This window comes from Oenanthe melanoleuca, chromosome 4 (assembly GCF_029582105.1).
Source record: "Oenanthe melanoleuca isolate GR-GAL-2019-014 chromosome 4, OMel1.0, whole genome shotgun sequence".
Taxonomy (NCBI): Eukaryota; Metazoa; Chordata; class Aves; order Passeriformes; family Muscicapidae; genus Oenanthe; species Oenanthe melanoleuca.
Genome location: NC_079337.1, coordinates 13,388,712 through 13,415,468, shown reverse-complemented (window position 1 = coordinate 13,415,468; position 26,757 = coordinate 13,388,712). Strand labels below are relative to the sequence as shown.

At 43.5% G+C, this 26,757-nt stretch overlaps 2 protein-coding genes across 3 annotated transcripts; both read left to right on the top strand.

Moving 5' to 3' along the window:
* Positions 1-1,756: 1,756 nt before the first annotated feature.
* LSM6 (LSM6 homolog, U6 small nuclear RNA and mRNA degradation associated) lies at positions 1,757-7,854 on the top strand. Of its 2 annotated transcripts, none has more exons than XM_056489032.1 (4): positions 1,757-1,845; positions 2,774-2,886; positions 5,941-6,054; positions 7,585-7,854. In XM_056489032.1, exons 2-4 carry the CDS (start codon positions 2,793-2,795, stop codon positions 7,617-7,619), a joined length of 243 nt encoding a protein of 80 aa, XP_056345007.1. In that variant the 5' UTR covers positions 1,757-1,845; positions 2,774-2,792; the 3' UTR covers positions 7,620-7,854. The 2 variants fall into 2 exon arrangements, with proteins under 2 accessions (XP_056345007.1, XP_056345006.1); XM_056489031.1 differs by having other exon boundaries at positions 1,832-2,044.
* Positions 7,855-14,400: 6,546 nt separating this feature from the next.
* On the top strand, positions 14,401-24,818 carry REELD1 (reeler domain containing 1). Its single transcript, XM_056490140.1, has 7 exons — positions 14,401-14,454; positions 15,646-15,866; positions 16,597-16,819; positions 18,449-18,600; positions 19,321-19,600; positions 20,238-20,301; positions 22,386-24,818. The coding sequence occupies exons 2-7, from the start codon at positions 15,647-15,649 to the stop codon at positions 22,977-22,979; spliced, it is 1,533 nt and encodes a 510-aa protein (XP_056346115.1). The 5' UTR covers positions 14,401-14,454; position 15,646; the 3' UTR covers positions 22,980-24,818.
* The last annotated feature ends 1,939 nt before the right edge of the window (positions 24,819-26,757 follow it).

Genomic DNA, 26,757 nt, shown 5'->3' with positions numbered 1-26,757 from the left:
CAAGGTTTGGGTTCATGACTTGGTCTCAAGCTATGGAAGAAGGGAGCTAAGGATATAGAACATGCCAATCTCAATGCCCATGTTTCAAATACGATGTGTGTGTGAGGTTCACAGGCTTCGAAGCAGAAAAGTACAAGGATTTTGTTGACTGACAGTAGACAATCAAAGTATCCACACACATAGAAACTGTAATTAAGTATAAACCTCAGCTAGCTAGAAAGCAGCCTATTGGGCAGAAGGCAAAAAGGCAAAACAGCTCATCAGTTTCTGATGGCTCAAAGAAAAAAAAAAAAAGGAAAGAAGAAGAAGAAAAAAGCTCTGAAGGCAAACTCATCAGAAAGAAACCAAAGAGGAAGGCTCACAAAACAAAGTGTCTCTGGTTGTCTCTGCCATGCAATTTTACCAGCCCAGACATGAAAGTTTTATTTGCCCAATCTTTATACTGAAGATTGATAACAATGAAAACAGGAATATTCCCTTATCAAAGCATTACTCACTGAAGCCAGGCAGCCAAATAAAACTTTGCAAGTCTGCTCCCCGGAGTAACTATTTTATGTTCCTTTTCTGCTTCAAATACTAGATATAATCAAGCACAGTTGGATGCTCCTGATTAACATGATGGTTGCCTGGAAACACAGGCACAGTGTGGCCAAACTTCCCTGTCCCTGCCTGTGCTTGAACTCTGGGATACGCAGGTGAATAAGGTCAGGTTTGCAACTCTTGCCTCTTAGAAGCATTGGAGAGAAAATTGTTACTGTATGCATATTCAGAAAGAGAGGATAAACAACTCTAGAAAGAAGTGAGAATACAAATCTATGTTCTGAAAAGCCATGGTACATTTTCTTTGTATCATGAGAATTGAGAGGTTTGGCAAGATACTAAATCAATAATGGACAGATAGAAAAAATCCAACAAAACAAAACAGTCCAGAAGCTTTCACAGATGATTAACTCTTGTCAAAGGACTAAATCCTAAAAAAAAAAAAAAAAAAAAAAAAAAAAAAAAAAAAAAAAAGAAGAAGAAAAACATAAAAACAAGTATTTTTTAGAAATCAGGAGATAGCTGGGGGAAAGGAAGAAAAACATGCAAAATGAAAATGATGGGGAGAAGTGGGAGAGTAGAAGGTGAGTTTAGTTTCTACTTTGTGCCAAGTTATTCCCAGGTGACTTTTAAAAAAAATTTCTTATATTTCTATGTTCAGTGATTCCGCTACGAAATGACCTTCAGCACTTTCCTGTCTGGTCCTGGACAGGATGCCTGTGAGGTGCTCACCATGTCTCCAATAAGGACAAGGTCATTTGGGAATTAACAGGGTCCCATTAGAGTAGAATACAATACTGGACATAGAATACTGGACAGTGTTGGACATTTGGAGGAATTCCTTCACAGAAAGGGTGATTGGACACTGAAATGGGCTGCTCGGGAGGGTGGTGGGGTCACCATCCCTGGAGCTGTTTAAGGAAAGACTGGACGCGGCCCTCGGTGCCATGGTCTGGCTGACAGGTTCGACTCGATGGTCCCTCAGGCCTTTCCCAACTTAACTGATCCTGTGGGGCTTTTTACCACAAGATATCTTTTTCCTGGAAGTTTTCTCTCCGATGGCGTGTTATTTGGTGCGGAATCCTGACCAAGACACAGAAAACGTCCCCATGTCGGTGAAGGGCCCCCCGCTCACCTCGGCGAGGCCCCAAGGGTCGGTCGCAGAGGGCACGCCCTCAGCCGGGCCCGCCCCGCGTTCCGGCCCTGCGCAGACTGTCCCGCCCGGCCGCCGTAGCGGGGCGGGGCCGGCCGCGGGCGGGGAGCGCCGGGAAGGGGCGCGGGAAGCGCCGGGAGCGGCGGCGGGCGGTGAGTGCAGGTCGGCTCAGGGGCCCTGCATGTGTTGTCCTTGGTGTTCGGCACGGAGCCGCGCTCTCCGGCCGGGACCGCGCCCAGGGCGCTGGTGCCGGGCTGGAACGCCAGGGCTCCGCACGCGGGGAGTGGCTCCGAACGCGTGTGCGGTCCGGGGAAGGGACACAGCCCTGGGGCGCCAGCATTGCTGGTGGCGGTGGGTGTTGGTAGGGAAACAGTGAGGATCCCTGGATTCATGGCTGGAATTGCCCTTTGCGATTTTCCCCAGAAAGCAGCGAAATGAAGTCGGCACCGTGCGGGGGTTTTCTGCCTTTGGCTTAAGACGCAGAACAAAGCGATGTTAGAGCACAAGTCAGGCGAACACTGAGTGAGTGGGGGTTTTGCACCAAACTGGGTGCGCCTGCTGCGTTTTTGAATCACAGCATCTTTCCTCTGTAATTTAATCACAAGCTTTAACTTAGCCTGTTTTATTATCTGAAGGCATGCTTTTAAATTAATACTTTTCTTCTGTTTGTGAGCTGAGACCAAAACTACTCTTGCTGTTCCCGCACAGACTTCCGTGTATAGGGCATGGATGGACTTCTCCCTCCGTCCCTAAAGACACGAAACGCCTATTTATGGCTTAGCCCTCTAAAACCATTTTAGCAAAAGGTTTTAGGGATGATGAGGCCTTTGGCACTGTTGAAACTTAAAAGATGCACAGTGTGTCAAAAAAGGATTCTTAGTAATACTTCCAGAAGTAACAAAAATACCAAAGGGAAAGTTTAATGCCGTGGCTATAGGAGGTCTCCCCACCTCAACCCTTAAAAGTTTTGCTTTCATCTCCTTCAGTATTTTCTTCTCAGGGATCTGCCTTTCTGTACAGAGTATTTAAAACAACATGGAAGCATGTCTCTTTTCCTAATGTTTGCACTTCATTTCTTAGCTTGCCAGAGAAGATCAAGATGAGTCTACGGAAGCAAACCCCCAGTGACTTCCTAAAACAAATCATTGGAAGGCCAGTTGTTGTAAAATTAAATTCTGGAGTTGATTATCGAGGTAAGTTCTCCATCTGTCTCTCACAGTGAGTAAAGTAATTCTTGAGGAGGCTGGAATAGATGCATTGATTTTGAAAAGAAAAACAGTGTGATCCAGAATCATGGCGACAGTGAAAATAGAAAATCAGTTCTGAAGAAAGTGATAAAAAGGGGGGTAATAATAATGGTGGATTTAGAGATTAAAATTACTGATCTAAGTCATTAGTGTCCTTGGTCACAGGTGATTCTGAGTTTCTAAACTGACACTTGGAAAGATTGTCTGGAATTACAACTTCTGAAACAGCCAGAAACACCCCTTGTTGGAACTAGACTTTTCTTCACCTTCCTGTTCTCTGTTTAGGTGTAATATAGATCTTGATCCAGGAAAGCTTCAGAGTAAACTATGCTGTCATATAATAATAATAAGAGAATTCTTACACAAGGGATGAAAGCGTTTTTGACATTCTTGGTTAAACAGCTGCCTAGACCTGTGTTGGATTAAGACTCACAGAGATACAGGAAAAAGTTTAGTGCAGCTTTTGCCAACTTCATTTTAACACAGCCCATCAATTTTATTCCTGATTTCTTCAGTCTGTCAGTATACCTTCATGTATATAGGGTTATAGCTTTTTGTTAACCTGTAAATTAAACTTCTCTGTTCAGTGAAATGTCCTGGTCCTGCACCCATTTAGATAACAATGTCAACCTGACCAATTTTTGTAGTAGTATCCACACTCAATCAAAACTAATCATGTCTGTTCTGTTGTGCTCAATTAAGAAATTTTATTCTGTAATGACTTAAACATTGTGGGTCTGCAACAGATCCCTTCTTCAGAGAGCTTTACTTCAAGTAGTTTAGCTTGGCACTTGTGAGAGGAGACTTATTTATGCTGTGACGAGGAATCTTTGTGCTATGACAGTTTTAAATTGTTACTGTTCACTGACAGAACAAGCAGTGACTTCTTATTTCTTCCTTCTCTTCGGTGTCGCTCAGCTGACAAAATTTGTAGTCTCTCGTTTCTTTGAGAACCACAGTGTCTGAGCACTTCAGGTGGGGTTGGGGACTTAAAAAGTTCACTGCCTCTGTAAATTCTTTAGTGCAGGAGAGTGTAGAGAGATTTCATGGAAGTCATTTAAATCAAGTCATAATTTCCTTGGGGGTACACACAAGGCAGGGCCAAACCAGATTTGGGTTTTGCTTCATTTCCTATTTTCTTTGGGACCATTGCTACCTTTCCCTTGGTAGGATCCATTTGTAAATGCTGTAGGTGAACTACTTAACCTTCCCCTTAGCAAAGCTAATTTAATGTGCCTACGATCAGACAGTACATTAATTGAACAAGAGTTCCTATTTATGACTGGATTTTTTCCTCACTTCCCTTCCTTATTTCCCTGCACTCCTTTGATCTCGTGACAGAAAATCCATGTAGTGTTATTATTTGAAAAATATGCACTTTGTTTTCTGCAGAAATGTGATCACCAGTTGTAAAAGCCAAACATTTACAAAACAGCATCTTGGGCTGTGGTTACAGATCTGTCTAGATTCTCCCCCAAGCTGTGTTACTGATTTGTTACTGTTTTATTGCCTCCACCCTCTGAGGCTCCATACACACCAACGTGGCCTTGTGCAAGTGGTGGTGTGTAACTGAAATGTCTTGAACCATTGCCAAGTGTTGCAAATATCCAAGGCAGGAAGCCCTGGGAAATCATCAGGGATACATTAATGTATGGTTTCTGTGTGTAAATATGGATGTGTACATCAAACCATCTCTACAAACAGATAAAACAGATAAATTGCTAACCAGGGTGGACAGTGATAATATTTGATGCCATTAGTGGTGTAAGAGTCAACACAAAAAAAAGGAGGAAGAGAATGAAACAACCATGAATACACTCTATGAACAAAAGAGTTTGAAAACACTGCATTTATGGCCTACTGAGTTGTAGCTCAGGTCAATCCACATGGTTCCATTTTAATTTTAGAACAACATACTTTTGATTTCTGTTGTGTGGATCTCTCAGGATTACTAGAGTGGAAAAGAATCCTTACATTGGTTTGGGTCTTTGTGGTGCATTTAGTGGCACTTTGTGAGCAGTTTTTCCTATGTCCATGAGGAGAGAAAAACAGAAAGGAAAATAATAATATTTAAGCCATAATAAATTTAATTCCTCATTATTAACTAGAAGATCCTGCAGTAACACTTCTGAAAAATGAGACTATGTCCTGAGTTTTCTCCCTCTTCATAAGTACAGCCAATATACTATATTTCAAGTTTTACTGCTAGGTAAATCACTAGGTGTTTTTCAAACAGAAAAAAAAAATTATTTAAGTAGTATTGTCTGTGCAAGGATGAAGTCAGGAAAACCCACATGCAAGAGGTAGATGAAACAACTTGTAAAAAGCTGTATTATCTACATGCTACTAAAATGCATACTTTCCTGATCCAAAAAAATCATCTAACATTACAAATGACAGATATTTTTCTTTAATTGCATTATAAAAGCAGTGTAATTTTATTTTTGTAGGAAGATTTCAGTGGCCTTTATTGAAAAATATGTAGAATTTTGTTGACATCAAAACAGAGACTTGCAGCCAGTGTTCTTCTAGCTCTGTAAGCATGAGGACAAATATGTGATGCTGTCCTGTATTAAAAGCATTGTTTTTCAGCTATGTCCTTCAAAAGTTTTTTTTGACAACACAGTTTACATAGCCTTGTCCTTAGGTTATCCAGTTACACTTAATGTCACAGGTGGCTTTTTGGTGTGTGCTTAAAACACAAGTGAGAAGGAGCAGCTTAAACTTTCAAAGTGGAAATCGTCCATCTTTTGAAATAATGCCTTAATAACTTTTTTTACTCCCACAACTCTTACACCAACTGATAACATTGCTACCAAAGTGCCTGGGATTCCCTTCTCCCAGCTGAATTCTTTGAAGACATCTGCCCATGCTTGGGTATTTAGTTTGTTATAAGGATACAAGGTGGGGTTTTTTCCTGTACTATTCAAACACTTTGCATTTTCGTTAATTTTAAAATAAATTCAAGCTGATTCTCTTTTAAACTGCTGCTGTTTTCAGGTGTCCTGGCTTGCCTGGATGGATATATGAACATAGCTCTGGAGCAAACTGAGGAATATGTAAATGGACAGTTAAAGAACAAGTATGGGGATGCATTTATCCGAGGAAATAATGGTAATTCCTACTGCTTCTGTTACCGCACATTAGAAAATTGTGTTTTGATATTCTGAATTTGAGGGGTGGATGAGGTGTAAGTAAGCTGCCTGTAAGCCTAAAACTAATATTCTTTCTTGGAAATCTTTACAATGTTTGCTTTTCACAGTTTCACTTTCCAGGATCTATGCATTTCTGCATTCCTGTGGTCCTTTTTTCCTCTGAACTTGAAGTTCATTTAGGAAAGCATGCTCTTTTCTAGCCTTCTTGGCACTTATTTTCTACTGTTTGACAGGCTTACTCTTTTGCACTTACTCTTGCTTAGATGACCTCAGCATCATAAGAGTTTGTGTTTTTTAGGCAAGCTACTGCATAAATTTATGCCACAGTGCATACAGTCTATATTACAGTAACACAAATATCTTCTGGTAAAGCAGTTTTCCAGGACTGAATGAATGCTTATCCTTAGTCCTGGAGGCTATTTACATCTTTTGAGTAAAGATTTTACCACCAGTCAAAAGAATCACTCATGCTTTAATATCAAGCCTTTTTTTATATCCAAGTACAGTTGGTGGATTTTAGTGCACTTCAAGGACAATCCCAGGCTCCTGAAATGACTCTCTGGTATCAGGCTGTAATAGCAGGACATGCCAGGGAGAAGAGTATCTAAAAATAGAAAAAGTTCACAAGTTGGATGTGAAGAGACTTGTAGAGGAGGTAAATGAAGTAGAGTTTGACCAAGTTGCTTGGGAAGAAAATGGAGATCAGCAAGAAGGGATGGAATAAAAAGACACAAGCACTGAATCCCATGTTGCAAGAAGAGTCAAAGAGAATGTGGCACCAGTGTAAAAGAACATTTTGGGTGAAAAAATAATCCTTGAAACGAGGCCAACCCTTGCTTTTTGCAAGGCATTTGGACTGTTACAGTAAGGAATGGAGTGACATTACAGCTTTAGAATCAATTAAGGAAATAATCTGTTATGAAAGTTAAAACAAATGGGTGAGAGGCAGAAGGCTCAAGAACAGGCTGAATAGAGAACTGTAGACATGTGGCAGGTTTAGGAGCACAATATCATTTTATGTTGTGACTGGATCTGTTCTGCGGATACCATCAGCCAAGCAGGAGGAAGATGTCTGTTCCTTCATAACTAATCATTAGCTTTGCCTTAAGTGCTTGGGATTTCCAGCTTTTATTGAAAGATCACAGCATTAGTGTCTGACACCTGTAATTCTGCTGCTGAGGAGCTCTCTCTTGCTCCCCTCAGGAATACTGCAGGGCACTGCTTTTGTTCCTGCTCCGTTCAGCCTACATCTGCTGGGGCACAGTTGAGCTATGAATAAAATAAATACTGAACCAAAGTAATACATAATGTTTAGAGCTAATGGCATTTTTTGAAACCTGAATTTAAAGTTTGCCTAGGTTTGTTTGTGCTGAATGGGATTTATTACAGTGTTGATTTACAAGCCGTGGAAATAAGATGTTTTAAATAAAAAGGCTTCTGCATGTTATTTACCAGGGCCCTCTTCTGTGTGCCACTTTCTCTTTCACAGTGTTGTACATAAGCACCCAGAAGAGGAGGATGTGAAGATGCCAGAAGGAGGCTGTTTTTTTTGTACTTGGGAACCTCTTTGAAGTGATGAGCCCTATTTGATTAGTAGTTCAAAATGCACAGGTGAAATACACAAGTGTTTAAGTATTTTTTTAAATAAATGTAAACTTGAGTGTAAACTGCCTGAATGTTTTTGTTCCAAAGCATTGCTTTGTTCCATTGTACAGAAAAAAAAATAAAAGAGAAGCATCCAATAGTGCTGCAAGACTAATTTGAAGCAACAGCTCATTTAATTATGCTAACAGTTACAAAAATACTGATTGGAAGGTAAGCAGGCACGGGGTAGTTGCAATCAAAGTCCCATATTGATGGCAAAACAATAGTTTAAGGGATGGTGGGAAGGGAAATGCTAATGGTTTGGTGACAATGACCTATCCCTTTTGGAAAAAACAGGGTCAGCTTTAAATGCCAGTCTAGTAAGAGTCATCGGCTAAAAAGTTCAGCTGTCCAAAAAATCTTGAATCATGGATTGAATCAACGGATATAATAGTGACACTTCAACAGTTAGGGGTAGGGACAGAATTGAATCAAATGGAAGAAAACCCTTAAGAGTGAAAAGAAAGCTCTGTGCCAGCTGAGGAAGTCAGTCAGAGGTGAAGAGCTCTCAGTTGGTATGTCAGTACAGCCTGGTAGCTACTTCACCTCCTGCCTGTGTACCCCCCACCCTTCCTCTGCTTGGGGTGACCTTTTTCTTGTGCTTCTCTACCAAACACAATGGACTTCTTCAGTAAAAAGCACTTTTAACTAATACCTAAATCTACTCCTGAAAACACACTAGGAATCTGAAAGCTTTTGTAAACATGCCACATGTGTCCTCTCCAGCCAGTTCCTTCTTTCTCCCATCCACTCCCCCCACAACCTGCTACAATCTCTATTCTCTGTGTCTAGCCAGAAATGAGAACAAGTGCATTAGAGTATGGGGTATGCATTAGGGAGGGGGAACCTCTGAGCCAGCAGCAGAGAGGGAACTTGTGTGTATTTTGCAGCAATGCTCCCAAATAATCAAAGCACAGTGAGTAAATCCAGCTCAGTTTTACATGGATACTTATTCCAGTTTACAAAGTGTATTTTCTCCTTTTACATGCAGTCAGCAAAAAAAAAAAAAAACAAACCAAAACAAACCAACTCTGAAAATTCAGATACTCCTTCACTCTTAGTGTTAGGAACACTGGAGTGTTCCTGCACTTAACATCACACACTCAGAATATTTTCTTGTTCTTCATGTCAAAGTTACAAGTTAGGGTTATGTACCTTATAGTAAGGTTACTGAGCCAATTTTTTTACATGAGCTTTCTGAAGCCTGGCTTTATTCTTGGAAGTTTATAATGCCTCCAGGAACAAAAGTATTTCCAGTTTTGGATGGATTAACAGAAGACAACTGTGTGAATATAACATTGTCCTATTCTTCCCAAGTACCCAAGTAGCTCTGATGCAAGCAGGGAATAGTAACATGCCAGTTACCAAAGGGAGAAAACATGAACTGCAAATTTTTAATTTTACTGTTTTTTAAGATAAAGAAATAATTCTAAATTATTTTGCAGCCAGTAGTTAACCTTTCCACATTAAGCACTTCAGAAGCTGTGACAGAACACACAAATAGAGTTGCTACTGTACGATATGCTTCAATAATTTATCATTTTCTGGCAAGGGTTGAAAAAGGTCCAGGATATACGACAAATCACCAACTTGCTCTTCAGTGAGTGACTTTTTTTAAAAAAATGAAGATGTACCTCCAAGTGGGGCATACTATTTTTCATTTGCCTTGTCATCTATATGTAGCTGGCAGGTAACTACTTTCAGTCCTGGAGACTATCCAGATTTTGTTGTTTGGTTTTTTGTTTTTATTTTAATACAGGGTTAATTTTTTCCCCTCCCCCTCCACACACCTACCCACATATAGCAACACATTTTGCAGACTTTGATTTCATGTCAAGAGTTTGCATTGTGTTTAACTGCAGTTCAGTTTCTACAAGTCTAGTTATAGAACATGTTTCAGTTGTAATCTGCTGCTTCTGGTGGTCTAATCACATACTAAACTATATAAATATAAATACTATGTAGTTACATACCAGTGTATTCTAGGTCATGAAGTCACTATTACTATGTGAGATAGACAGGGAGATTTGCATTGAAGATCAGTTGTTATAATTCATATTTAAATTTCAAAAGTAGCAAAAGAAGCATTTACTTCCCACAATCACTGACTTCCAATTTATTTCACAAATTCCCCATGTGCCATCATTTACCATATCCTGATGCTCTTGCCCCAATAGCTATGTATAAAACAGTTCACTTGGGGATAAAGCTCATTGAGATTGGAACTGACCATGCAACATTAATTCCTTGTCACCACTTTTCTTAGAAGAATATATCCAAAACTGACCAAAATTACTGAATTTCAAAGACTAAAGCTGCACTCATGTTGATAATCAGTACTTTTATGCAATAAGATCACACCAGGAAACCATGGCAAGTCAACCACTATCCCACTCTCAGCTACACATTCAGGTCACAGACAGACTCTATGAAGAGCAGTAACTGTAAATTTGCTACATCTCAACATCCAGCACAAGTTTCTTGCACTTGAAAAACCACATTGAGCCACATCTCCTCAAACAAAAACCAGGTTGGGAGCAGCAGCATAGCATCCCTCATGGAAACTAGAGAAAGCCTGGAAGAATGAAACAAGTACTCACTCTGTAGTTGAGCAGCCAAAGCCAGATCACTACTAAAGCCCACAGTGCCCTAGAGTTGCCCCTATATAAAGCGAGCAGAGCATGCTAGGAAGGTTTTGTTTTAAAGGAATATGCCCTGATTACCACTCACTTTTGCAATTTGTTTCTACTTGGTTTCTAGTTCAAAGGGAATCTAATACACACTGAGGATCATTCAAGTTCTTTCTATCTTTTTGTGGTGGTACAATGACAAAACAGCTATTGAGAGCCCTTCTGGGTAAGACTTGGTTGTTAGTTCCTCAGGCTTTTTCACAGCTCCGAAAAACAGCTGTGCCCCACAGCTGTGTTGTTCCTGGGAGACAAGAAAGCATGAAAATGTTTGCAAAGTGACAGCCTTGCAATGTGTGACTGATGGCACCAGAGCAATGCCTGATCTTTAATATCCCAACTCACACCCATGGCCAGCTCCAGCCCTGTGTTGGCTTTGAAAACAAGCAAGCTGTGGAGTCAGCAGTTTCAAACTCTCAGATTCCTGTGCCAAAAGGCTCTCCAAGGCCTGAAATCAGATGGGAGGAGGTGTTTCCTGGGCAGCTGTATTCACCCTGAGTGAGGCACCCTCAGCCACGGGATCCCTTTCCCAAGTCACTGTAATGGAGCTCACGGGCAGCTCCCACTCAGTGTCATGATCACACCACCTGCCTGGCCTTGCCTTTATCTAACAGAGGAGCAACAAAAGATCATCCTTTACAACAGAGGGTTGGTTTTGTGTATGGAAGTTATAAAATAGCTCAAGTGGTGAAAAGGGAGAGCAGCTCTCCATGGATGGTTTGCATCTGCTCTGTGCAGCGCATTGTGAGAAAATCCATATGGGCTCTGACTGATGCTGTGTGCATGTGAGGACCCCAGCATCTGAGGGTATGTTCATTTTACCTGCTGTCTGTATTTCTCATCTTAATCAGTCTTGTTAAAGCAATCATTAAGCCATTTGTTGCTAGGCCTTACCCCTCTCTCTCCCCTCCCCTGAACCCTCCTCTAGAGAAGAACAACTGCCCAGGTTGCAGTAGTTACCAAATAAAATAAAGGGTTATTTTGGTTTGAATTTGTAATGGAAAAAGGCTCACAATGTATGTTGCATGCATGTGTATGTGCCAGTTCATTGCCAGCAGTGGCATTTTAGACATTGTCACACTTCAGTGACAGAACAGCAAGAACAGTCAACTGGATAAAAGGGGAAGGACCTGCCAGTACTTTTGCCAACCCTCTGCCTAACAAGTATCAGAAAAACATCCTAGTCTTTTCAAACACAGAGGCACAGACGTATAGCTCAACTTTGAGTTTGTAGAGATCATTCTCCATTCTCTCTGTGGGACTACATGGATTTTTAACCACTCATCTCACAGCTAGACACTGCCCTTTGTTTTAAAGATGGCTGAAATATTTTTAAATAAGGTGGTGCTGCCAGCTTTGCTGGTTTAATGATCAGTTCCTTGTGATCTGAACTCAACTGTTGCCACCTACAATCTGTCTACTTGATCAATCTGCCCACTCTTCCCTAGGCCCCCTCAAACTTTGTTCACAGGACTCAGGTGGTTCCAACTGACCAGAATGGAATTCTAACTCACTAAAGCCCTTATCTTGCAGCAGCAAAGTATTTCCCCACATGTCAATAAAGCAACCAGCTTGCTTTGGAGTGTCAGCTCTGAGTTTCTTACATCCATGCCCATATTACATACTGATCTCCACTGCACCTGCTCCACATCTGCTGTGACGGTTGTGCCCTGGTGATGTGGAGATGGAGAAGCAATCTGCAAGAAGGATAGAGTTTCTGCACCAGAGAACCTGCAATGTTAGGGAGTTTATAATCCTTCTGTGCATTTATCAGTGACATTCCAACTTACATGGTTTATACTCTGTCTTAATTATCAAGCCACTGCAGAGCATGCACAGTTGTCCCCAGTGCTATTTCAAGTTCCCCAGCTGTGGGAATTTTTCTTCTAGAAATCTGCTACACAAGTGCTGCTGGGAAAACAATAGGCAGGGTGTAAATTGTCTTATGTCCCCTTCTCCTGACAGCTTCCTACTAACAAAGACGTTTATGACAAGAAAAAGCAAAGCTCTCTCCAGTTCCAGCAGTGCCACGTGGTCTGTCTGGGCCCCATGGTCAGAGCTGAGCCCGGCTGAGCTCAAGTGACTCCAGCAGGTCACAGCCCTGGCCAGAGAAGGCTGAGGCAATGCTGTCCTGCTGGGTGATGCAACCCAAGGCTCTGAGAGGGCTGTATTTCTTATTGGAAACATCTGCCTGTCCCTTGGCATTTGAAGGAGCAGTTCCAAGCTGCTGCTAGGTACTTGTGTCATGGTAATGACTGTGACAGGTTTTTCCATCTCTGAGGAGGAGATGGTTGTGACATTTGCTTTGAATGCAACTTTGAAGCCACAGAGTTCCTGTGGTTGAGACAGGCAGTGAGGATGAATTCTGTGTAAAGCTGTATTTCAGATCAGCCCAGCAATTAATATTGTCCAGGCAGTGCCATCTGACTGGTGCTGCTGAACCTGTGAACAGTAGCATTCCCTGAGGCTGCTGCAGCTTGGAAGTGAGCATGGATAGTTCAGTGCTGCCCTACATCCTCTGCTATTACATATGGGTTGGATCTGTTTGAGCCTCTTCTCCCCACAGCTTTGCATGGTCCTCCAGGGAACACTGAATGCTGCTGTTTCAGGGTTTGTGCTTGGCCGCTTTCCCCTCTTTTCCAGATGGGAGTGGAGAAATGGCCCTCACTGATTTTAGGAATAAGTTAAGAAGGAAAAACCATAAAAGACTGTCTGGTTTCAGGAAAGGATTGGTCATCAACACAGCACAAACAAGCTGGAACAGAATGCAAACTTGTCCTGCCTTCCTGTGAACTATGCTCTGCTTCCACTGAGAAAAGGAAAGAAAACTACAAGACTTACATTATATCTTGAAATTCAGTGATTTTAAGGTGTCTTTCAAATGCAGAGTAAAGCAGGCTGATGTGAGCCCAGTACCACCAGTTTTCATACTTGCCAACCAGCTGGGAGCTGGGCTATCAGCAGCAGAACCTCAGTGCCAGCCCAGCATGTTGTGTCTCTTCCAAAACACAGGCTGTAGAACAGGGCAGGCTGATGGGAACAATACTAAAAAGTGAAGCATCTGCAAGCTTGCGCCCAGTTTTTTGGGGGGGTGCCCTAGGCAGAAGCAACCAGGATGCCCCCTCTGGACAGACTCACACAATGGTCAGGTCCCAAGCAGGATTACAGATAAGGCACAACTGATAGAAATGAGCCACTGGCAGGGAACAGGGTGAGCCTGGTGACAGTGGCCGGGGTCATCGGTAAGTCCTGATCACCAGAGCAGTCTGCAGTGATGAGGGACAGGACCATCTCTGCCACTGACTGCCAGCACAGCTGCAGCAAAGCTTGGGCAAGGAATAGAGCTGACAGCCTGGACATTAATACAGCTCATGTGCCGGGGGCAGTCACACTTATCAAATGTTTGGTCCCCTGTGCCAGCTTTGGGGGATTTGTGGGGTGTTAATGGCTCCTTCTGGCAAGGCTGGCACATGGGATGAACCTTCCCAGCCTTTGTAGCAAAATTCTGCTTTTACTGCCACAATTAATCTCATGTACACGTGGGAGATGGGGCACACTGCTGGGGTGACATGGAGGGAGCTGATGTGGCTTGGCTTTGCTTTGCTTCAGCATGGAAGAGGGAATGTGTGTGTGGAGAGGGTAATAGGAAAGAAAAAGTCCCATCATCCTGCAGCTCTGCAAAGGAGTTTTGGGGTGTCCCACACAAACCGTTTCTATGATTTGCTGGGGGTCTTCCCCTCCCTTCCCCACTAGTTGAAGAAATTTGGAGATTTAACACACACACATGCAAAAGAAAAAATAAAGAGAGAGAGAAGAAGAAAAGGGGCAGGATGTGAAGAAAAAAACTAATATGATTAAAGCAGGATTTGGGCACTGGCAGAGAGCTGGCGTGGGTGGTGGGTATTAGCAGTAACAGCTGCTGCTCTTCCCATTAGAGGAGCAGGCGAGGAAGGTCCCTGAAAGGATGGGTCTCTGGCAGGCTGGCAGGGCAGTGGTGGCAGCGAGCCCGGCAGCGAACGTGTCCCAAGGTAAGCGCCGGCGGCAGCGGCAGCCTGAGCCCGGCAGCCCCGGGGAGCAGCGCTGCTCCCCCACCGGGATGGGCGCAGGAGGGCGGCGGGGCCGGGATGGGGAACGGCACAGCCCCGGCAACACCCAGGGGAAAGAGCTGCTGCTCGGGGCTACTTCCATGAGATCCTGCGAGAAATCCTATCCAGCAAGGGAGGTTTAGGTGTGCCCAGAAGGGAGGCTGGCTCCATGAAGAGGAGATATCCTGCCGCTGGTCCAGCAGTGCTGGCAGACTTAGCAAAGGCTCCTGTGATTCACACGAGCGCACAACTGGTTGGAGTGGCAGGATGCTTGGCTGTGGAAGGTTAAACTGCATCCATCTGCTTGCTGCTTTAGGCTGGGCATGAATTGTTTAGCGTACAGTGGTGCTTCATTAGTCGGCTGGCAAGTTTCAGAAGTGCTTGAGAGGGAGGTGTAAGCTAGATGTCCTCAGCCTCTGTTGCCTCTGATTTATTTATGTTTACTCATTGACTAAGTGTAAAGACATCTAAAACAGGAAAGGCTGCATGTTGAAAAGAAGGTGGTAGAAAGTGCTACATTAAAATCAGAAGCACCCTGCTTTGTGATATCCATTACAATAAATGCCACACACTCATCCTTCAGCTTCGCTTTGAAAAGTGCACTTTGAAAAAGCAGAATGGCACAATACTCTTAATCTGGGAATGTGATTTGTGCTGTCACTACAGGAAAGCAGCTCTGTGACGGCAGGCAGGGACAGGCTCTGCCCTGGGCATCAGCCCCATTTGTGATGGGGCCTGCAGAGCTCTGCAGGTCCAAGGGGGAGATGTTTCCCCTATTGATCGTGCTGTACATTTGGGCTGGGAGTGGTGGAGAGTGATCAGTGTGGCTGTACAGAGCCTGCTCCTTCTCCTAAAACCTATAAGGCTTTTTAGAGCAAATCTTTTCTGGCTGCTCCCTCCATGGACAGCTTCACAAGAAATACATCCGCTTGTGGGGGGCTCTTCCCTCTCCCAGCCTGAACACTTCAGAATGTAAATGCTGTGGGTTCCCAAAGTGGCTCCAGGTGCCACAGAGATCACTTATTCCCTTTTGTTTAAAGACAGTGGGGAGGGTGGGTTTGCAGATCAGATAAATCAATGGCACCATTTGAGAAACCACTGCTTTGAAGTGAACTCCAGTTGTTTCCTCTGTAGGATGGAGGATGGTGGGAGAGCCCACACTGCCATTGTTGGCTGGGCCTGCATGACCCTGTGCTTGGTCTCCTATGCTGCCGCCTTCTCGCAGGGCGCGAGCCTTTCTGCCTGCACCGACATGATGCCCAGGCACCTGAGGGTGCAGCTGCACAGCTCCAACAACAACTACGTCACTGTCCACACCAACATGTCCTTCTACTTCCCAGGAGACAAGGTGCCAGGTAAGGAACAGCTTCTCATTCCTGCATCTGAAAAATACACGGTAACTTCTCTCAAGTGATGGAATTATCTCTGTGAGTCTGGGAAGATGGATAACTGCTCTGAGTGAGCTACAAAACCTCTCTTATCTTGAGGACATATTTACAGAGAAAGTTTGTTTGCAGCACGGGTACTTTGGGTGGGATTCATTTATCTCAACTGTGTATCAACCATACCAGACCTTATTACATGCAATGGTGCATGAGAGGCACCTCCAGTGGGTAAAGCCACCTTCCCAGTCCCTTTCCGCCACTCAATGGGGTCTGGGTGACTCACCTGACTCTTGGGAATGGTTGGCAGCATTCCCCATCCCTGGCATTGCTGCTGTTCAGGCAGATGCAGACTGAGCTGAAAAGCACTACTCCCCAGCTTGGTCATTTGCATGTTCATCCGTGTGCAAAACAAAACCTCTCTGAGAGCAGAACACGAGCTTTCGCATACATACAGAGCAGTGTCTAAACCTCCTTCCTTAAAAATGGCTGCATGCTGCCTGATCCAATGGGGTTAACAGCTTATCATCAAGGAGGGATGGGAGAAGACTCAGGCAAATGCTGTGGGCAATAAAACATTGCAAAACCAAAGCAGTTTTCAGTAGTGTTGCCCAAGGTTTTTTTCTGGGAACTCCACTGCAGGCAATTCACTTCATAACAGCAAGATAAATCCCTTTGTGTCCCGTGTTTTATCTTCCAAAAGTGACAGTAAGAAGCACCCGGGATTACATGGGCTTTATGCTGCAAGCTCGCAAAGTGTCCAACAATGAAATCGCCGGCACATTCATCTTCCTGCCTCCTGGTTCCAAGCTGCTGACTTGTTTTGAAGATGGTGACACTGTCACACACTCAGACAAGTCACTGAAGAGAAACCTGTCCTTCGTATGGAAAGCACCAGACCAACCCATTGGAGACATCAAGTTTTTGTAAGGATGTGCTGGTTCCTAATGAGAATTTGTGTCTTCTCAATTACAGGCTGTCCAGCACAGTGGTTTATGTATCTTGAACCCAATATAGCTAAATACTTACCAAATGCTGCAACAGTATCCCAGCTGGTACATAAATCACCATTAATATCTGCTGTGTTGAGCTGCTTTTTATTTACATGGTCACTGTTTTCTCAGAATAGATACACTGGAAGATGACAGCTTAAGCATTTAAGGAAACAGAATTATTAAAGCATAAAGAGAGAACTGTGGCCATGTTGCCTGTCTTTCTAAATAATACAGCCCATAGGAATTCCCTGCCTACAGGATAATCTTGTATATCACTTCTTTAAAAAAAAAAAAAAAAAAAAAGGAAAAAATAAAAAATAAAAAAGTGGTTTAAAAAAGTTAAAAGTAAACTGAATCACTCACAAATTACTCACAATAGAAAGAGAATGAGAACTGTGTCAAAACTTGACATCTCTGTTTTGCACCAAAGTCCTAAAGTAGCTTGGTTTTAATTTGGAATGAAATTAAACATCTTCTATCTGACTGCCTTAGAGTAAGCACAGTGGCTTTTCATTTCAAAAGAAATTAAATTGTTATATTTCAACTTAAAAGAATCACTTAGAAACTGCTTGGCCAGATCCTTGACTGCTTCCCAAAACCTAAATGTCCTGTTGAGTGTTGTGCCTTGAGTATCTCATCGTGATTCAAGAAAAATTCATTGAAATAGAAACATTGCTGCGTGGAATTTCCATTTTTTTGTTTTGATTTAGATCAGAAAATATTATTAAAGTTTAAAGAAATACTATTAAACTCACAAAAAACCCCAAATAAACTCAAACAAATCCCAAGAAGACCTAGTCCTAGCCACCCATTCTAATACTTCCTTCACACTCTGCCTTTTGACCCTCATAGCTGATATCTGATAGACTCTCCCTTTTCACCCTGTCACAGCATCTGGAAAAATGCCTTGGTAGGCTTAAAAGTGTCATCTGGCACAGAAAATCCAGGTTGGTTTCCCCTTAGATAATTCTCAGAAGCAACTGAGCCATCTGAGCTGAAATTCTCCCAAAATCTCCATCTTAAATAAGGCTCCCAGGGTGAAGTTAAAGGTTGGTCAACTCAGTTTTGGCACCTGACAAAAAGCAGAGGATTAGGCAGGCTCAAATATCAAAGGGCTGAGAAGAGAGACTTTTTCTTACCCTTACCTATTCTGCTGTTTGTACAAGTTACATTGGCTTGTTTTAATTAATAAATACCACTGTTGTTTCCCTGCCTACAGAAGATTATAAGCAGAGCTAGTCCAAGTTTTACAAATGTACTTCTATCAACATGATGAATGTAATACAGCTTTTAAATTTATTTTTATTTTTGTTTAAGTTCCCACACATTTTTTGGCTGAACTTAATTATTAATTGAGTGGTGATTCTTCACCTTGAATCTTTCTTATGGGACCTGGTACCTTTTATTTGTAATAGAAAATGTATGACAGGCTAATCCTTTAAAATACTTTTCTGTTGGTTCTCTCTTCAGATTAAAGCAGTCTTTGTGATCAGCTAAACAGTCAGATGTTTTATTAATGCTATAGAGCCAGTGAATTCTTGCCTGATTGTGTTTCAACAGCATCTCCATAGTCCAGTCATACTTTGTTTACTGGGCAAAGATTGAATCTGCTGTTGTGGCTCAGGGAGGGCAAAACAAGACTCTTGCTGACAAGAAGCCCGATGCTGTAGCCCCCACGCCCCCACAGGGACCAGCTGATCTTCACCCCACAGGTATGGTGAGCAAACCTTGTTTCTTACCAACACCCCCTGCAGAGTACTTTTATAGCTTATTCTGGGCAAGTGTCCAACACAAGTGGCTCAAACAAGCCATTAAATGAGGGACCCATTTAACTCCTGTGTCTGTCGAGGAGATCAGTGGTGAGCTCCTTGAAGTGAAGGTGTGAGTCAGTATTTGAGGTGTGGGTCATTATTTGAGGAGCCAGTTCCAAGGAGGGCACCAGAAAGTTAAATGGGGCTGCTAGATCTCATGATTTCAATGCAAATCTTAAAAAACTTTACCTAAAATCTCAGCTGTTGAAGAGAAGAAAGTGCAATTAGCAATGTTGCCTAAACAGAGGAACATATTTGTCTCTAAGTGTGATTATTGCCCTTCAGGTCTATATTTAGTTGTATTTATGCAGCCCTTGGTCAGTAAGATGCTCCAAGAATTTACTTATACCCAAATCAGACATATTTCTCAGCATTTTTGGCATGGCACCAAGGCTGAGTTTTAATTATTTTACTTGTCCATTATATAGGCAGTAAGCTTTGCTGCTTTAATTTCCATGTGGGCTCTCTCTTAAAAATAAGTGACATGAAAATAAAAGAGTCCCTTTTACAAACCTTCCTAGCAAACCTTGGCACCCAGTGGGATTTGAAATAAACAAACTGAGGACAATAGACTTCTGCTCCTCTCTCTCTGATTTTTGTTTTGTCTCCCTGCTGGACAAGGTCCCATCTCTCCTGCAGCTGCCACTGGCTCCCTGCTGCCTGCCAGCCCCACTGGCATTGTGGCAACACCAGTCCTGGAGCCAGCTTTTGGTGTGGGGTCAGACACTCATCCCATTGCTGAGCCAAGGCAGCTGGCCCGAACTTCGCGGGCTATGTCCGGCAGGAGCATCCAGTCCAGAGGCTGGGAGCCAGAGCCATCCCTTCCCACCCAAGATGTTGGAATGGTGGATGCCTTGCAAGGTTCCCTCTTCCAGGACAATGCCTCCAGCACCTTCAATGGGTAAATCTACATGGTGGGAAAAGCTGTTTCTCCAGTCTTTGTGGGAAAGGAAAACAGTACTAGTTTCCCTGCAGATGAACAAGAAAGATGTAGGAAGGTGTCTGCGTGTAGGGGGGAGGTGAGAGGGTGTTTGTTTGCTGAGATTTTGAGTAATAATCCTTTGGATATTGCACATGACAGACAGTGACAGGGAGAAAATCCAAAATGCCTAAGAACCCAACACTGTGTTGCTCAGCACAGTGGGGGACTGGCCAGGTGGTGGAAAAATGTGATAAAACCTATTGACTGTTACAACATTTTTCTGAAAGTGCATACAAATATTCAGTGAAACAGTGAACTCAGCAGACCTATTTCTCCATCTGCAGGGAAAAAGAAAAAAAAGGATGCAAAGCAATTTGGGCTTGAGGACGTCTGCTCAGAAGCCTTAGAAGGTTTGGGCTGCATGAGCTTTCATGCAACATTTCATACTGTGGGTGAAAATTATGGGGATAGGAATCAATGATCAGGCATAATTCAAAATAACAGCTTGTATGATCTACATTGACTGCATGCATCCCAAAACTGCTGTAAGGAGCAGCAGTGGTGTGAGCCACAGGTGTCACTGGCTAACCCTGCCTCTCCTCTGTCCATATTTCAGAGTGGGAAGCATTGTCAGTGCTGCCACCCTACACTTGTGTTTGAAGTGTACAGGCAACAGGAAGGTAAGAACCAGGGGCGAGGGTCATGCCTTAGCAGCCCATGTAGGTGTCATAAGTGGTTAAAACTACATTAAGACTGTTAAAATTTTTAAAATTTTTTCCTTAACAGGAAATTGGGATTTATGTCTCTTTCTAGTTTTTCTTTGTTTGTTTGTTGTGGGTTTTGTTTTTTTTTTTTTTTTTTTTTTTTTTTTTTTTGCTTTGTTTTGGTTTGGTTTGGTTTTTTTTAGCCCACTGCCTGGGTTTTTAAGCAGCCCATTGTAAAAGCAATTGCTTTCCCTTATGTAGATGTGACTACAGGCTGCTGGAAATGTGTGTGCTTAGAGATACAGGATACAGAGTTAATGGGATAAGTCCACTATGCAGGTGATGGAGAGAAGAAAAATACAAAGAGAAGAAAAAACTAGGGTTTTCAGGGGGGCAACGGAGGAAGACAAATAATCTCACAGAAGATAAAAGAGAAAGGGGACATACAGCACAGAATGAGCCAGGAATATTTAGGAAGGAGTAGAGGACAGAGAACAAGTAAAGGAGAGATTTGTAGCATGAGAACCTGGCATAGCCATGGAGAGAAGTGGAGAACTTTCAGTAGATGGAAACCAAAGGGAAGGGTGAGTTAATGCACAAAGCAAGATCAGAAGATTATAATGAAACAAAAATACTGAGAAATTGGGCAAGAATGGAGAGGAGTATGAGAAGAAAGGAGAAATGAGTTGAGATAGGTCAAGGACTTGCAAGGCAGTTCCATTTCCATCCCAAGGTGCCAAATCCTGCAGTATATCCTTCCAGAATGGCATTTGCATTTTGAGGGCAAGTTACCCATACACATGCAATACTAACTTTGCCAGCCTACTACTTTACAGTTTGCAGTTCAGCCATTGAAAGACTTCTATTTACTACTGTATTTTAACAGCACCTTCAGAAACCATCCCTTTCACAAAGGATGCTCTGACCCTCCACTACTTTGCTTCACAGCTTGCCAGGGCTCCTACCTCAGCTTTGTGCTCCTGTCACACTGTCTTCCCAGGAAGCTTTAGAAATCACTAATGATGGTAGAGGGTGAGAGTTTCTCTGGTGTAATTAATGGATGTGTGAAAAAGCCTGCTGGGCTGGACAGGCTGGAGAGGTGCCAGCTACTGAGGGCCAGATCCAAATCTCAGTGGAGCTAAATTAAAAACTCCAGTACATTTTGCAGGTTTTGGATGGGGGCTCAGGTGCATAGTGGGAATGGAAAAATTCATTGGGGGCCTCCTAAATTGCATGCTTGTTCCCCAGTTAGTCTTGGATGATATCTGCAGCAAAGCCTGGGCTGCAGAACAAGTGTGGAGCAGCTGGCATTCTGTGACAGTTGAAATAAGGTGCATGGAGCCAGACAGTCCCCAGAAACAGGCCCAGGCAGGAACTGTCATTCCCACTAAAATGGGTGGTTAAGCAGCACAGAGGGGCAGAAGATTTCAGACTGGCTGTGTAAACTGAGAAAGCAAGACAGGCTTTGGGAAGAGTTTATAGGTTGCATGAATGCCCCAAAACTGCTGATGGCAAAGGCCATCCCGTGTCCAAAAACACTGTAGCCTCAGAAGGGCAATACTGAATCCCAGTGGGTCCATGTGAGCCTACACATGCAGCTTGGCTGGGAAGATCACACCTGCCCTTTCAGCATGACCCTGGTGCCACTCAAGGTGGGAACTGTTTATTAAGTGATATTATTTTGTGATAATGATGCCTGTGAAAAGTTCCACCACCACAACAGGAACTGCAGATGTTTAGTTAGACAAAGCAGTGACCTCCCTCTTCACCTGTGCCCTTCACCTTTGCCCCTCTAACCCACACTGCCTTTGCTCCAGGGACCGACTCGAGTGCCTTGTTCCTCCCATGGCAATTCTGCTAAGGATGGAGAAGGGCTGTATCTGCTTCATTTTCTAAAAGCCACTGAGTAAACAGGGAATAGAGAAGAGTTAATCTAAAGCCAGAAACACATGGGCATCAGAAACAGAGTTGAAGTGTTCAATGAGGTAGGCAGTAAGAACTTAATCAGCCCCCTTTTCTCTTCCCTCACTGCACATTTTGGCATGTTTTTGTTTTCAAAGGGCAGTACTGAGAGTGGAACCATCTTGAAAGCCTCCCTACGTGTGACAGCGTCTCCCTCTGCCCTGCACACACGCACTCACTTGGGTGACATTGCCGCTACCACAGCCTGGCTTGGTGATGCCAACTCTGCTGGCAATTTGTCCTCGGCTTCGAGGCAAATGGCAGAAAAAGAGTTGGCACCGCAGTCAGAGGAGGCAGGCACCAGGGATGAGGAGAACAAGGATGAGCAGGAGGCAGCTGGGAACACCCTGCCATGGGTGACCAGAGCAGCTCCCGAACCTGCTGTTCCTGGGAAAGGGGAAGGCCCTGGCAGAGGACCCCGACTCCTGGCAGCCCAGCTCAGCATCCTGCTGGTGTGCACGGCCGCGCTGGGGCTGGCGCTGGCGGCTGCTGTGCGCTGTGTCTGCGCCCAGCACTGCCACAAGCGAGCCGAGGTGTCCTTCAGCCAGCCCGAGCCCGATGTCATCACCGTCACGGAAAACGGGGAGGTGATGCACTTCCGAAGGATCCGGGAGAACAGCTTCGTGCTGCTGCAAGCTCACTGCAACTGGGTCAGCCCCTCGAGCAGCGGGAAGAGGACAATGGTGGTTTAGTCCTCTCTGTGCTGCCATGTAGGCAAACAAACCCAAAGCAGCTAGTTCAGACAGAAGTGTTAGGCAAAAGTATCTAAGCTACAGCTGCTGAGAAAATAGAAGTGATAGATTGCTCAGTGTGTTACACTTACTGCAATTAATATTGCATATCTGCTCATTAGCTGTCACTGTGGCAATGACATACACTTCCTCTGTTGCCTTAAGAGTGTGGCCTAAAATAGAAATTCTTCCTCTGCACTGTGATATTGACTTCTGTTTAATCTCAGAAAAATAAGTTTCTAGTGTTATATTTCTTTCTAGGAACTACAAATCCAACCATTCTCATTTAAGAGCTTACAGGTTTGACTCTGTGCACTTGGTATCCCTCAGATGACAAATATTTGCCACAAGATTTCAAGTTTCAATTTGAAAATAAAAAGCAATAACTCATTAGTGGAGAACATTGATCCCAAGAATGCTGAATTGATCCATGGAGTGAAACACAGGATGGCAGACACCAGCTTTTGGGGGAGAAACATGCCTCCTCATCAGGTGCAAATGGAAGAAAATCTTTCCTGTCCATTTGCACCTGATGAAGAAGCTTGTTGAAGCCTGACAGCCAACATTTATTTAGTCTTTTATTTTGAGTGAGCTCAGTGACACTGTGCAGAAACACAGACTGAGAAGTACACTTTCCAGGTCACTTTGGAGATGCCCTGCCAAGGCTGCACGGGAAGTTAACAGCATCCTTGTGTTCTGAGTTTGTGCAAACTTCCCTCTGACCATGTGGTTTTCTGTAGGAGACCCCTAAAGCAACCCTTGGAAAACAGCATGCTCCTGGACACCTCCTAAGAAGGACAGGTGACAACAGCAATGGTAAAGTTTTATTTTACTGCAGCTTTAAAAGAGCCAGAAATAGACCTGGCAATGATCCTCTTGAGATGTACATTTTAGAGTCTTTCAGAGAGCAGGAATTGACCCTTCTGGTGTCCTTTTCTATGATAGGTCAGCTCAGAGCTGATCATTCCCAAGCCATATAGAGAGAGACAAACTTAGATTTTGGTGCTGCAGCCTAATTCACAGCCCACAGCAATCCCCCTGAACCAAGCAGATAATGACAGGACTCTGATGGTTCACCCAGCCTTCCTGATGACAGCTCCCCCTTTGCCAGGAGGGCCCTGTGGCCCATCTCCAACTAGTTCCCATCTCCATGCTGGATAGTCAGTCAAAGCCCTCCTCTCACATCTCCCTTACCTCACTGCTGACTTCAGAGGAGACAGGTGGGACATGAGTTCTCCTGCTCCAGCTCCAGCATGATGCACAGAGTGCAGCTTTTGCTAACAGTGCCTTCCATTAGTATTCAGAAAGAGATGGTTTCTGACCATACTGCTACACTGTGATCAGTGACATTTGTGCTGCACACATGGACAAATTTTTTTCAACTTCACTTCTAGGCCCAGTGAGCCCTGGGCAAAATAAATGAGTAAAAAAAGAAGTGTACTCACAAATGCAGCTTGCAGAGATGAGCTTGATGCTCTTAACCATTGCACTTTGAAGAGAAAGGCAACTGCACCACAGCCCTTTGCTGCAGAAAAAGCAAGGGTAGTGCTGTAATTGAAAAGACAAAGTTTGGTTTAGGACTCAGAAGGATTCCAGGTGAATGGTTTTAGATTTACTAATTGAGCTTAAGCCCTACCTACTAGTAAATCTCCAGGTTTTTTAGCACACATCTAGACACTTAAAATGGCATTCCTCTCCCTTGTCCTTTGCCTTAGAAAGAAATCATCTGTCTGTAAGGCAGTGTAGCTGAAATGTGTAGTGACTAAAACAGACTGCATTCAAGTCATTGTTAATGCAGCCAAAAAAAAAAAAAAAATCCTAATTAACTGAGAAAATAGGTCAACAAACTCTTAAATATTTAAAGAACTATCACATATTATTTTAAAAAGTTTCTTATGATGGCATAGCTGTTTATGAATAAATTACAAATACCTATGGCCTCTTTCACTGTCTCTCTAGGATTAATGTTACCAGATTGCTCTGGCTATAAAGCCAGAACCTTCCTCTTCTCAGCTCTTTGCCCACAACCCAGCACTGCTTCTTTCTGGGCTGATTAGAGCAAGGAAAGGCCTCATGAAGGTGTTTGATTGGGAGAATGGCATTTCAATACCATTCTGCTTTCTGCCAAATTCTGCCTTCTGCTAAATTGATGGTGCTCCACTATTATTAGTAGTAAGACCAGTAATGGTGAGCTCTGAGGGACAGAGCTCCTCTGAATTAGTAATGAGTTTTGCTACTTTGCAGCTCTCTTAGCTGAGACCTAAAGTGCCTGTGTTTTTTTCTTGACTTTCGAATGATGTTCTGTATGTTGTAGTTACCATGACAGGAGGAATGGGGGTCTTTTCTTACGGCTGTTAAAAACATGAGCACTAGTTAATTTATTAAAAGGCAAGCCATTCAAACATCCCCATTCTTAACTGGCTTGCCTTATATGGAAATTAGTCTGTGCTCATGCTTGTAACAGATTTCTGAGAAAAAAACCCATCAGAATCAGGAAAACAAAGGCACAAACCATTCCAATATTTACTGGAGAGACAAGCGACAGACTTGCCTTGTTTCCCTCTCCAGGTGCATGCCTCGGCTGGTTACAGAAATTCTGCTGGGCTGGGGATCTCAGTTCCTCCAGGGCAGCTCAGCCTGCAGTCACCTGTGGCCCATGTCAGGCTGTCATCCCTCAGCAAAGTGACATAGTTTGGGGTCAGAAGTACTGAAAGCAGCTAATACACACCTATCCTGAGCCTATCTCCTCAACAGCCAAACAGTCATCAAACATAGTTTTGGCAGTAAAAGTATCTATGGTCATTGCAATGCTTGAGCTATCTTAACTCAAGAAAAAAATAAATTTAGAAATAACAAAATGTGGAGAGGTTGCACTAAGTTGATCCAAAGCTTGGACATCAGACATTTTCTGCATTAGTTGAATTGTCACTTTTAAAAAAAGGCAGACATGTACCAATTTGGCCAGCTCCAAAAAGGGTGACAAGGCTCAGAGGAGCAGCCCTAGGGCCCTGTGGGCCCAGCAATCATGGCCAGCAGGGACGTTCGAGTTTAGGCTTTCCCAGATCAGTGCAGGATGTGACCCCAGGCATCTCAGAGATCTGACTGGCTGGCTTGGCCAGCCCTTTTGGCAGTTTCTGCAACTACTCAGGACCACAAAAACCAAGGAAGGCTAAACAGCAAGGTCAGGAACCCAGAGAGCAAAACATTCAGCAGATGCATGTTATTTGTTCACTCAGATTTAAATAATAATGACAAATGCCTGTAAAAAAGAAAAAGAGACAATGCTTTAACAATTCCTGCAACATTCAGCTCCAAAAAGCAAAAAAAAAAAGCAAAAAGCAAAAAAGCTTAGCAGCAAAAACAAATGACAAAGTAGCAGCCTGACCTGCAAAGCTGAACAGCAGAAAAGACCCCTCATTCCTCCTGGCAAGCTGGACCATTTCACTGCCCCTGCCAGGCCGTTAAGGCCCATTGTGTCTGGACAGCTTCCTTTGCCTTCCTTTCTCTCTCCTGCCAGCTCATCCAAGGCTACAAGAGGGCAGAGAAAGACTTGGGGAGTCACAACTTCCCCTGGACTAGGAGCTGCTCAGAGATCTCTCCCAGCCCCTTCCTGCCACTGAACTGCTTCCCCTTTCACAGGTAATGTCTCGGCAGCTCTCTTTCCTCATCAATGTGTGTGTGACTCTCTCAATAAAACATTTCACTACATGATGTATGAAGGACCGTGTCTCAAACCACA

Bases quoted from the DNA above. Each gene is read 5' to 3' on its own strand.
- LSM6 (XM_056489031.1), top strand. From the start codon at position 1,875: ATGTGTTGTCCTTGGTGTTCGGCACGGAGCCGCGCTCTCCGGCCGGGA. The intron at 2,045-2,773 runs GTGGGTGTTGGT...TTCATTTCTTAG, and splicing joins CGCCAGCATTGCTGGTGGCG to CTTGCCAGAGAAGATCAAGA. The intron at 6,055-7,584 runs GTAATTCCTACT...TCTCTTTCACAG, and splicing joins ATTTATCCGAGGAAATAATG to TGTTGTACATAAGCACCCAG.
- REELD1 (XM_056490140.1), top strand. From the start codon at position 15,647: ATGGAGGATGGTGGGAGAGCCCACACTGCCATTGTTGGCTGGGCCTGC. The intron at 15,867-16,596 runs GTAAGGAACAGC...ATCTTCCAAAAG, and splicing joins CCCAGGAGACAAGGTGCCAG to TGACAGTAAGAAGCACCCGG. The intron at 18,601-19,320 runs GTATGGTGAGCA...CTGCTGGACAAG, and splicing joins AGCTGATCTTCACCCCACAG to GTCCCATCTCTCCTGCAGCT.